Source organism: Talpa occidentalis, unplaced genomic scaffold (assembly GCF_014898055.3).
Source record: "Talpa occidentalis isolate TD23 unplaced genomic scaffold, MPIMG_talOcc4v2.1 talOcc4.16, whole genome shotgun sequence".
Taxonomy (NCBI): Eukaryota; Metazoa; Chordata; class Mammalia; order Eulipotyphla; family Talpidae; genus Talpa; species Talpa occidentalis.
The window spans coordinates 68,545,540-68,558,555 of NW_023601653.1; the positions used below are offsets into that span (position 1 = coordinate 68,545,540).

Genomic DNA, 13,016 nt, shown 5'->3' on the forward strand with positions numbered 1-13,016 from the left:
CCAGCCAGTGCTAAGCTTTTTGTTTAATCCTTTCCCCTTTCCGAAAAGCCTCCTGCTTTCCTCTCAATACCTACTACCCGTTAGGGCCTCTTCCTTCCCATTTTTCATCCCTTTTATTTTCCTTTATTTTCCAATAAGTTTACGTGTAGCATAAAAGCCTTTCTCCCTACTAATAAGGAATACAGGATACAAAACAGCCTCAAGAGATTCTGCACGCTTAACCCACACAATAGCAAGGGCAATGGGAATTCTTAGTATCCAGGGCATCCTGTACGTTACTGAACAGAGGGTTCGACACTTCCACTATCCCCAAACAAATCCCAGGTCCCCTTTTCAAGGTCTAATACTTCCAGGGAAATTCTCAAGTTGGCTGAGACCCACACTTAAAATCAATATGACCAAGCAGCCCCTGAGTACTCGTCATACCAGCCTCAGTGGCTCTAATTACGTAAACTCAGCCTGGCAAGGAAATAAATACTACTCCAGGTGACATTCCCTGCGACCAAGGATGAACCGAGCTGGCATAAATCCTTGATGGGGCTTTGACATGTAAAAAGAGCTGCTTTGAGCCCCGTAGCATTGTCGGCAGCAGAGAAATGGAAAGGCCTTACATTTAAGATGGCTAGGTGACTTAGAGTAAAATACAACATTGCCACCAGCATGAAGGTTTGCCTTTCTGATAGCCCCCAAACAAGCAAAAATAATCGTCAATTATATCATCCTTACCCGATAGGTCCCCATGGCCCTAATTACATTCGTCTCAAATCTTCACGACAGCTGTAGGAGTGGGATTCCAGCGATGCCTCTTCCAGCCAGCAAAGCCTTCAAGATGTCCTCGTCCTCCGCAGCAAGTTTTCCCGAGCCCCCCGCAGCGCTGCCTTCTCCCTCCCTCTCATCGCTAAGAGGCGATCCATCGCCCATTTATAATCTCCGCAAAGGGAGGAGCCTGGACCAAGCCTCCCAGCCCCACCCCAAGCCCCCGCCCCAAGTAATCTCGTGACCTCCCAGAATTTTGTGACACCAAACTCGGCCCCCACCTTAAGCAACAACTTAATCCCTCCCTCTTCAAAACGACATCCTGCAGCCTCCCCTACTCCGTTGTTTTTTTTTTTTTTTTTTTTTTTTTAACCTCTCTCTCTTTTCCTCTTTAAAACGGCGAAAGCCTCTTAGTTTCACAGACAAAATGCCACCAGAAAAGCCTCGAGGGAGGGCAAATACACTTTTTTGCTTCTGGCATCCGCTCAGAATTGAATCCATCTATTTCGAGGTGAGAGCAAATGCTGTCTCTGTGAGACAAAGTCGAGAGGGTGCTACTAACCGAGGTAAGGTTGTTTAAAGGACACGTGTAAGCAGAAAGGATTCAGTAATTCTATGAACTTATCAGCTGGGTTTTTTTTTTCTTTTTTTTGATTGTAGGCTCATGATTGCAGGATCATGAAGGCAACTGTCTCAAAGCAAAAGGAGGCAAAATTTGGGCCCGTTTGGGGCTCTGCTTGTCCTCTGATCAGCATCACTTCCCCCAGGAAGAGGGGGACCTGCCCGAGTGGGAGGCACACCGGGTCTCCTGGGCTTTAGACTGCCTTCACCCATCCTGAATTCTGTCATTTCTGTAACGTTTTGCTTCTAGTCTCAGGTTCACAGCATCTAGAGACCGACCAACCACCAAATTCAGTTGAACAGGTATCTGCTGAAAACACACTCTATATGGGGTACTTGCCCCCCCGCCAAAGTCTTGATCCTTAAAGCATTGCTAGCGTTTCTCTTCTTCCCCTTAAAAAATGAAAAAGGGACAAGGCCAGTTTGTGATTCTCACACAACTGGAGAGATGGTCAACATCCTACTAATTACGCTGTGATTTTCTTGAAAGTGGGGGATAAAGAACCGATTACTAAGCTATAAATGCAAATTGAAGGAGTGGAGCTGACAGGGAAAACGTGGAAAAACACAGGCGGAGGATAACAGTGGTCAGGGGAGAGGCGTCAGCTCGCGAGTCAACAAAACGGAACAATTTAGCTGTGGGTGAAGAGTTGGGTAAAGGAGAGATAACATCGAGGCTCGAAGGGAGGCGAGTATCAGTGGTCAAATCCCCAACACCCATTAAGTTGCAGCCTAGCAACGCTTTCGGGCTAGGGGGAGAGAGTGTTGAGAGCAAAACCCCAGTAAATGGCTCCACTCTTTCCACTGTAGGAAGTGCATCGTCCTTTGGGGTTTTGGTTGTGGGTTTAGACTTCAAACTGCTGGTGCGGAACCAGAAACAACCGGATTATGCTGTCTCCTCCCCTTAAAAGAGGATTTTTTTCTAAATTGGTAAAGTGGCTGAAAGGACGAGTGAAACGAGTGAAACGTGACAAACATCGAAGAAAACCTCCCTGAAGTCACACCTCCCCCTGCCCCCCACCTCCCCTGTCCTTCCAGGAAACTCTGAACCCAGCGGCCCCTTAGTTACCAAGGCAACTGATTTGTGCAGCCAAAGGAAAAAAAAGAATATCCCATGTAGCTGGTCTGCCCAGTAGATTATAATTTGGGCCACTTGTGTAATATAAAATTTCTAGTAGCCACTTTAAAATTTTTTAAAGAAACAAAAAATTAATTTTAATAATTATTGCATGTGACCTGAATCATTCCAAACAATAGCCTTTCAGCATGCAATCAATAGAAAAACTATTAATAAGATAGCTGACCTTTTTTCCCACTGTCTTCCTCCCCTCCCACCGAGCTTTGATCTTTATCAAAGCTCTATTTTAGACTCTAAGGCTTCTACAGTTAAAGTAATATGTCATTCTGGCAAGAAAGCAAAGTTGTGTATAATGGGAAAATATTTTAATTGCTTCCATTTTAATGAGTTAAAAATGAAAAGTCCATAGTCCCACCAGCTCCATGTAGGAGCTCAACAACTAGTGAGCTGGTGGACCTGGTGGTTTAGAGTAAGACTGATGTAAGAACTCATATTTTCCTCCAGCTTTTTCTCCACTCATTTTTTAATCTTGGATTTTCAATATTTGTTTCACAATATCATTTTTGAGTCTAAAGCACTTTCTTTTCTTCTTTTTTTTTAAAGATTTATTTTATTTATTTGTACATACAAGAGCTGAGGTGCAGGCCAGAGGTGTGAGAGGTGAGAGGATTCACCAAAGACAGAGTGGGGAGCAGAACAGGCAGATCTACTGAAATACACTTCAGTGGGCCAGTCAGGAGAGGTCTGCTGCACCATGTGGGTAGCTCCCTGGCTGGGGATAGAACACATGCTACAGTGCTGCTGAAAGCTTCATAGTGCTGAGACTTAACCCCTTATGCCACCAGGGAGGCTCTAAATTACCTTCTTTTCTTCGTTCCTCTCCCTAATCTTACAATAATTATTCTTTACATTTTGTAAGCACCCATGGCACCCATGAAAGAAGAGACTACTCTGTTCTACACTTCGCATAAATTAGAACTGGTTCCCATGTCATTCCACAACAGTCTTCGCCCTGGTAATTATATGCTCAGTATTTATTGAACGAATGCATGAGTTAATTGTGAGGGCCCAGAATTAGACCTATCCCAAATGTGTACAACAGCTATGGAGAAAGATAATGCTGAAGATCGAGTTTTAGATATTTGAAAATCTGTCCATTATTTTCTTCTTGGTTAAAAAATTAAAAGGGTGGAGGTTGAAAAAGAGAGTTTTGAAACCTGTTTTCTCTGGCTAATCCTCACTATGAGAAAATTATCTTTGAAGAAGCTAAGTAGGCTAGCTAGTAGAGAGAGAAACTTTTACTTCTATCTATATATGTTATATATGTATAATATATAACAATATTATAACTTATTAAGCTGAGTCTCAAGAATCTCAAAATGTTCTGAATATATTGAATGAAATGTTCCTTAAGCATGCAGGACCTAATAAACTCTTGTCCTTCAGAAACCTGTTCAGTACTGGGCTTGTCCCAACCAAAACACCAATTTAGGCATTCCTCGCCCCAGGCAACAGATAGTCATTGCTCAATACAACTCTTTGTCCATGTCCTTGAGGAAATGGGTTGGTTGACTGGAGTCTTTGATGCACTTTGGGAGTCGCCCACTAGAGTCTACTCTATTGTAGCCCTAGTCGCATCAACCTAGAAGGGAGTATGCTGGGGAGGCCAGCAAGGAAACGTCTTAAAACACATACCCGTGTATTTGGTTCCTGGGAGATATACTGCCATCTTTTCTAAAAACAAAGGAAGAAGAAATATGGTGGATATATTTAAAAATAGAGTAGGCTGGGAAGGAATGTTGCGAAATTACCACCCAGTAGTTTAATATAGGTCTGCTTAGAAAAAAGTAAATGAATAATGGAGCAGGATCTCCAAATGCAGATTATCTGCAAACCTTTAGTCTCATCTAGCTTTGTGATCCTCTGGGAGAAGGATGTTTGCCAGTGTGATAACCAAGTGGAGAAACAAACAAACCAAAGTCCTAAAATCAGAGAAAACAGGGCTTAAACACTTTGAGGTAATAACAAGGAACTGCTTCTTTTACACAACAATGTAATGGCATTTCGAGGCACACAAAAAAGCACTGCTCTAAAAACTGCTCAAGTTAATCCTATTCTTTGTATTTGTAATATTCGTCATAAAGAAGAACTTTATACCTATCTTATTAAGATAGGTCTAAACAGAGTCAATTTTGAATCTGAAAACACTGTAGAAAATAAATCCCCAGGGTGAAGAAGGCAAAAATTTCAGAAATGTTGATTTTCCTGTCTAAACTGGGTTTCAACCATTCATTATTCTAATTGATCCTCAAGGACTTAATCCCAGTTCCCAGACCCTTAAAAGGGGTCTTCCCTCCTCCAATTTCCATTAAAAAATAAATCCATCACACACTAGTGCTACATGAATTACACGAAATCAAAATTCTAATTGTATCAGTCTTCTACTCATATGTCTTCAATGGTTATCGAGTAATATCTAGACAAGTGCCGTGCAAAAGAAGTAAAATGTGAGCCATATAGGAAATTTAAAATTTTCCATTGGTCACATTAAAAATATATTTAAAATGAGTGGTTCATTTTATGTTTTTAAACTAATGTACCCCAAATATTCTCATTTCAACACGTAATAAATATAAAACATTATCAATAAGATATTTTACAAATTTTGGTAGTAGATCTTTGAAACCCACTCTATATTTTACACTTGGCAAACACATTTTAATCAGGACACTAAATTTCCAACAATCAAGGAGAAACATCCTCTTAAATTTGTATTTCACGGTCTCCCCGGTGGCGCAGCGATTGAGCGCCACGACGCGAAGCTGTCTGCATCCTCTGCAGTGCGGGTTCGATTCCCTGTTGGCCAGGGAGAACCCCACATGGTGCAGCAGACCTCTCCTGCCCCGCCCGCTGCTCTCCTCAACAGTGTCTTTGGTCCGTCTGCCTGTTCTGCTCCCAGCTCTGGCTCTGGTGAATTCTCTCACCTTCCCGCGCTTCTGACCTGTACCCTAGTTCTTGTATAAAATAAATAAATCTTAAAAAAAAAAATTTGTATTTAACAAAAAATATTTTACACTACTCCAATTTTTATGTTCAAAACTAAATGACTTGTAAAATGGGATAGAATTAAGTCAGAGTAGAAAAATAAATGCAGGATGATTTCATTCATATGTGGAATACAGAGAAACAAAGTAAAGGAACAGATAACCAAACCGAAACAAATCCTTGAAATTTGACTGCCATCAGTGAGGCTGCCAGAGGGGCAGTATTGGGGGAGGAGGTGGGAAAGCAAAGAAGCAAGAGGGTCCTGTATTCTAAAGTGGAGGGATATTGGCACATTTGAAGAGGTGTGAGCCTAGACCCCTAAAACCTAATGTTGCAAATGGATGTAACCGCAACAAAAACAATTTAATTTTAAAAAAATAAAATGGGGGGCCTCCCTGGTGGCATAAGTGGTTTTAAGCACAGCACTATGAAGCTATCAGCAGCCACTGCAGCAAGGCACAAGTGAATACCATAAGAGCAGGGATTTTGTTTCATATTCAGTCTCAGGTGTTTCAAATTGGACTGGACATATGAATGAATGAATGCATGCATGAACAAAAATTTATCAACACTTGAGTTCCTACTAAAGCATTTGGCTTAGGAATATTATACAGTTATGTTTACTAGCAAACACTTGGCAGTGGAACTAAACTTAATGAGTACGTTAACCATTATGTAGGGTTTTCTTTTACTTTCTCTATATCCCTGAGGAGTTATCATTGAATTCATAATATGGTGCAACTGGAAGACTCAAGACACAAAGTCATCATGCTCATAATAGACACATTCAAATCATTCTACTTGTTCTGGTGACAATTACTGAACATGGGACAAAATACTGACATCAGGATGACCCTGAAAAATCTGGGGCATCTGATCATTGTAAAATATAGTCTTACTATGAACTCTCTGTGTAATTTTTAAACTATGAAAGTTTAAGTGGTTGGTGCAAAAAAGTTTCTTTTTTTTTAAAGATTATTTATTTATGCATACAAGAGCTGGGGTGCAAGCCAGAGGTGCTGGGGGTGAGAGGATTCACCAGAGACAGAGTGGGAAGTACAATAGGCAGATCTACTGAAATATACTGATGAGGGAAGCAGCGAAGGAGACAGGAGAGGTCTGCTGTGTCATGTAGGTCAGCTCCCTAGCCAGGGATAAAACTCCTGCGGCAATGAATGCCTATAGCTTCAGAGTGTTGAGATTTAATCCCTTGCATCACCAGGGAGTCCCCAAGATTTCATGTTTTTTGTGTTAATTACTGAGCATAAATAGAAACCACCAGCATCTTTTTCTTTTTCTTTTTTTATATGTTGCAGTACCACTTCCAGTCATAGGTCACTCATAGCATTAAAACACTGTCAGTAATTGTAAAACAGTATATGTCTTAATGTTGAGCAAAATTCTCTTTAATTTTCATTCAGCAGCCTCTCTGGTGGAGCAAGGGGTTTAGCATCAGCACTGTGAAGCAATCCGCAGCTACTGCAGTATGAGTTCTATCCCTGGCAGGGAGCTGACCCACATGGTGCAGCAGGCCTCTCCTGTCTCACCTGCTGCTCCCCTCAGCAGTGTATTTCTGTCAATCTGCCTGTTCTGTTGCCCATTCTGTCTCTGCTGAATCCTCTCACCCCCTGCACTTCTGGCCTACACCCCATTCTTGTATGCACAAATAAATAAAAATAAATCTTTAAAAACAAAATCCGGTATATCTTTTGACTCCCTGAAAACTTAGCTACTAATAAATAGCCTACTGTGGACTGGAAGTATCATGGATAACAAAAAGAGTCAACACATAATTCGTATGTTAAGTATATTATATACTGTATTCTTACCATCAAGAAAAAAAAAATTGTTACTAAGAAAATCATCAGGAAGTGAAAATACATTTATAGTGTTGTACTGTATTGAGACAGCAAGCTTACATTGTCTGTTTACAAGAAAATCTGTGTTAAAGTGGACCTGTGAGTTCAAACTCAATCTTATTCAAGGGTCAAATATTCTTTTTTTTTTTTTTTTAATAGAGGCATGTTTTATTTATTTATTTGTTTGTTTGTTTGTTTGTTTGTTTTTTTATACATGCACTGGGTACAGTCAGAAGCGCGGGAGGGTGAGAGAATTCACCAGAGCCAGAGCGGGGAGCAGAGCAGGCAGAAGGACCGAAGTACACTGCTGAGGGGAGCAGCGGGCGGCAGGAGAGGTCTGCGCGCCATGTGGGACCCTCCTCTGGTGGCCGGGGAGCAGCCGGGGATTGAACTGGTGCTGCAGAGGCTATGGGCAGCTTCGCAACCCAGCGCTCAACCGCTGCGCCACCGGGGAGGCCCTAAAAGTCTTTTTCAAAAAAATTTTTTGGGGCCTCCCCGGTGGCGCAGCGGTTGAGCGCTGGGTTGCGAAGCTGCCCACGGCCTCTGCGGCGCCAGTTCGATCCCCTGCTGCTCCCCAGCCACCGGAGGAGGGTCCCACATGGCGCGCAGACCTCTCCTGCCGCCCGCTGCTCCCCTCAGCAGTGTACTTCGGTCCTTCTGCCTGCTCTGCTCCCTGCTCTGGCTCTGGTGAATTCTCTCACCCTCCCACGCTTCTGACTGTACCCAGTGTATGTATAAACAAAACAAACAAACAAATAAATAAATAAAACATGCCTCTATTAAAAAATTTTTTTTTTGGATTTTATTGCCTCATAAGAGTCTTTTTTTTTAAAAAAAAAGATTTATTTATTCATGCATACAAGAACTGGGGTATGAGCTAGAGGTGCGGGAGGGTGAGAGGAATCACCAGAGACAGAGCAGGGAACAGAACAGGCAGACTGACTGAAATACACTGTTGAGGGGAGCAGTGGGTGAGACAGGAGAGGTCTGCTGCACCATGTGGGTATCTCCCCTGCTGGTTGGGATCAAACCAGTGCCGTGGAGGCTAGGGACAGCTTCACAGCGCTGCGCTCAACCACTTGCGCCATCAGGGAGGCCCAGAACTAAAAGTCTAAGGTTACTAATTTTTAGAAAGATTTCATATCGTTTTCATCAATGCTATATGAATCATTCAATACCTATTTATTAAACACTGTGTTGAACTCAGCCACTTGAAGAAAACAAGAGCAGGGCAGTAAATATGCCTTATCTACCAATGACAGATAGAACACGAAGAATCCATTTTATTAATGAGAAAATAACTTGTCCGGGTTTAAGGCTTTGCTCCTAGAAACCAAGTGTGTTTCCTTAAAACAGTTTATAGCCAGTTAGAAGCCCTGGTAACAAAATGGACTTGTGAATGGTGGCTAAGGGGGCGCTCTTGTGAGACTGTGCCCCTAACTTGTGGCATCTGATGCTTTCTCCAGGTAGACAGTTTCAGGGTTGAGTTAAGTAGGGTGACCGATTTGTTTCGATGACCCCTGAAAATCACTTGGTAGTGTGGGGAAGTACACAATGTGGAGACTGCCCTGACAATACACCGAAGACTGTGTGACTTAAAGTACAGAAATGCATTTTGGTGCTGAAGTCCAAGGCAAAGGTGTTGGCCTGAAGCCTTTCCCCTTGATTTGTGGACTGCTGGCGTCTCCCGTGTCCTTCTCACACGACCTTTTTCTTTGTGTGCGTGAGGCCCTGGTGTTCTAGTGTGTGTCTGAATTTCCTCTTCTTGTAAGGACATCAGCTAGATTAGATTAGGGCCTACCCCAAAGACTCATTTAACTTGATCTTCTTTACAGGATCTACCTCCTAATACAATCATTCTGAGGTACTAAGAGTTAGGACTTCAATGCAGGAATTGGGGGGAGGGGGCACAAATCAGTCCATAATACCATGTTATTGGGGACATGTTTTTATTTTCTTCCATCTTGAATAGCCTGTCCAAATGGCTGCTGGTCATACTTCAATAACCAGCATTTCTTCCCCTTTGTGAAACCTACCCAGACAAACCTAAGAATATGCAATTTCTTTTGTGTCACAATCTACCTCAACATATGTGTATTATAGTGCTTATTAAATCCCATAGCAATTACTGGCTTATAGACATGCTTACCAGTCTAAACTGTAAGCCCTCAAAGGCAGAGACTTTATTTTACCTATCTTTACATCCCCAGTGTTCATGAGTAGGTAAACAAAAATGTTTGTTAAATTAACTGACTATAACATGTCTGAAATATATCTCTGGGACTACTGAGTATCTCAGCAAACTATAACTTAGTAAATGATATCACATGATTATACAAATGATTCATTAATCATGGTAGTAACTGATAGAAGTCTCAAAAAATGTACATTAGGTAAGAAAATCTCTTTAGGGATTTAGGTGAATGGGCTTGAAAATTCAGTTAAGATGATTCCATTTTCTTTATTTCCAAAAAATCCTTCCTTCAGTATTTGACCATCACAAATACACTAGCACCCTCAAAGCTTTACTTTTCATTCATAAAGCATGAAGCTAATTTTAATAATTTAGAGTCTTCTGTCCCTTTGGCACCACCAATCTCTGAAACTGATCATTAGTTAAGCTAATGACATTAAAAGACCACTTGTAATAGTCTAGGCTAGTTCAAGTTCCCTTAATTGGTAAGCTGTCAGGACAGGCCATGCTTACTCTAATGCTCTAGGCCATACTCCTGTTGACCTGTGGTAGCCCCTTCAAAATGGTTTTTGTGCCCTTGCCATGTCCCTATCATTGATTGAACATTTGCTTGTTTTGTGGTATAAGAGGATTCGTTTGTACTTTCCTTTCTCCAGACCTGGAATCATCCATTTCTATAAGAACTCCTGGTCCCCTTAAAAAAAAAAAAAATTTGGGCCTCCCCGGTGGTGCAGCGGTTGAGCGCTGGGTTGCGAAGCTGCCCGCGGCCTCTGCGGCGCCGGTTCAATCCCCGGCTGCTCCCCGGCCACCAGAGGAGGATCCCACATGGTGCGCAGACCTCTCCTGCCACCCGCTGCTCCCCTCAGCAGTGTACTTCAGTCCTTCTGCCTGCTCTGCTCCCCACTCTGGCTCTGGTGAATTCTCTCACCCTCCCGCGCTTCTGACTGTACCCAGTGCATGTATAAACAAAACAAACAAACAAATATAATAAATAAATAAATAAACATGCCTCTATTTAAAAAAAAAAAAAAAAAAATTTAGAAGCCAAAGTCTGAGCTCCAAGAGTTGCTATTGCTTTTAGAATGTCACTGGTCCCAGGCCTCCCTGGTGGCCCAAAGGGTTAATAATGCACAGCAAATCAGTGAAATAAGCCAAAAAGAAAAAGAAAAATACCGGATGGTCTCACTCATAGCAGGAATCTAGAAAACTTAAATAAGGGACCAGGAAAATGAATAACTATAAGAAAGTGAAAATCAAAATCAGCAAAAAACTATGAACCAGAGACACTTTTGGGGGGGCGGGGCGGGAGGGGAGGGATTGGGGTCAGAATGGGGGGCCTGCAATTGTATGGGGAATATAACAATAAAATTTATTATCTAATAAAAAAAATGCATAAAGTTGAACTGAAAAAAAAAAAAAATAATGCACAGCAAAATGAAGCTATCCACAAACTTTGCAGCACAAGTTCGATCCCCAGCCAGCCAGGGAGCAACCCACACGGTGAGGCAGACCTCTCCTATCTCTCTCGCTGCTCCCCTCAGCAGTGTATTTCAGTCAGTCTGCCTGTTCTGTTCCCCACTCTGTCTCTGGCGAATCCTCTCACCCCCAGCCTATACCTCAGTTCTTCTGGCCTATACCTCAGTTCTTGTATGCATAAATAAATAAATTTTAAAAAAAAAGGGGCATCCCCTGGTGGCGCAGTGGTTGAGCACTGGGTTGCGAAGCTGCCCGCAGCCTCTGCAGCGCCAGTTCAATCCCCAGCCGCCAGTTGAGAGTCCCACATGGCACGCAGACCTCTCCTGCCGCCCGCAGTTCCTCTCAGCAGTGTAATTCATCAGTCTGCCTGTTCTGCTCCCCGCTCTGGCTCTGGTGAATTCTCTCACCCTCCCGAGCTTCTGACTGTACCCAGTGCTTGTATAAATAAATAAATAAATCTTAAAAAAAAAAAGAATGTCAAACTGGTTCCAGGAACACTCAATAGACAAAGCTTAGGAATCTTGGGAATACGTGTTTGTGTGCATACATGTATCTATACATATTTATATCAACAAGATATCTGCCTGTATATACTGGAAACCACGAGTTCGCAATTAATTCTAATTCTTTCAACTCCATTGAGTTTTTTTCTCAGTGTTCTCTGATACCCTGTTCCAGGCCATCCCACGTGTATATTCCTCCTCACTCTATTTGTTTGATATCCCCTTTATATGACTGGGGGAAAATAGATCTCACTATCAAGTTGTAGAACATACAATTTTTTGAGTTGGTTTCATGTTCTTCATGCTGCAGTGACTGGTGATAGCTTGATAGCACTGAGACTTTAACCCCTGCGCCACCAGGGAGGCCCAGATTCTATTTAATTTTGTAAGAAACCACCAAACTGTCTCCCAAAAGGGCTGTATCATTTTGCATTCTTACAGGCAATGTTTGAGAGTTCCTGTTCACATCCTTGTCAATATTTGGTATTATCTGTGTTCCATATTTTAGTCATACTAATAGCTATGTAGTGGTATCTCATTGTTGCTTTAAGTTGCATTATTATGATACATGAAATGGAGCATCTTTACATGTGTGCTTATTTGCCATCTATATATCTTCTTTGGTTAGGTGTCTATTAAGGTCCTTAGCCTATTTTTTTTTAATTTTATTTTTATATTCCCCTTACAATTGCAACCCCCTTGTTTTGACCCCAATCCCTCCTTTCCCCGCCCCCCTGCCCCCCATAGTGTGTCTCTGGTTCATAGCTGTTTGTTGATTTTGATTTCTTCTTTCTTATAGTTATTCTTTTTCCTGGTCCCTTATTTAGGTTTTCTAGATTCCTGCTATGAGTAAGCTTAGCCTATTTTTTTTTAAGATTTATTTATTTATGCATACAGTAACTGGGGTACAGGCCAGAGGTGTAGGGGAGAGAGGATTCACCAGAGACAGAATGGGGAACAGAACAGGCAGATTGACTGAAATACACTGCTGAGGGTTGCAGTGGACGAGTCAGGAGAGTTCTGCTGTGCCATGTTGGTCACCTCCCTTGCCCACTGGGGATCAAACTCATGCTGCAGTGGCTGCGGGTAGCTTCAAAGTGCTGCATCTTATACCCTTGTGCCACCAGGGAGGCCCCCATTTTAAGTTTTTAAGTCTGTTTGCCAATTTCATCACCAGCCACTGCGGAGAGGAGAGGAGAGGAGAGGAGGGGAGAGGAGGGGAGAGGAGAGTGCAATCCCCCACCAAGGAGCTACCCACATGGTGAAGCAGACCTCTCCTGTTTCACCCACTGCTCTCCTCAACAGTGCATTTCAGTAGATCTGCCTGTTCTGCTCCCCACTCTGCCTCTGGTGAATCTTCTCACACCCCCCCCCCCACACCTCTGGCTTACACCCTGCTTCTTGTATGCATAAATCAATGAAGATAAACATTAAAAAAAATATCTAGAAATATAAAGGTGTCAGTATAGTTGGCAAGTGAAGAT

General features: G+C 42.4%; 1 protein-coding gene across 4 annotated transcripts in view; it reads right to left on the reverse strand.

The window, feature by feature from the left end:
• Positions 1-13,016, reverse strand: part of SLC2A3 (solute carrier family 2 member 3) — a 68,535-nt gene that overhangs the window by 12,224 nt on the left and 43,295 nt on the right. Inside the window, exon 1 of one of the 4 annotated variants that reach the window (XM_037514392.2) lies at positions 727-901. The exons of the other annotated variants lie outside the window; for them this stretch is intronic. Within the exon in view, the coding sequence (XP_037370289.1) occupies positions 727-741 (15 nt within the window). The 5' untranslated portion in view covers positions 742-901. Of the gene's footprint in view, positions 1-726; positions 902-13,016 lie in introns of those variants that run through there. 4 annotated transcript variants of the gene reach the window in all.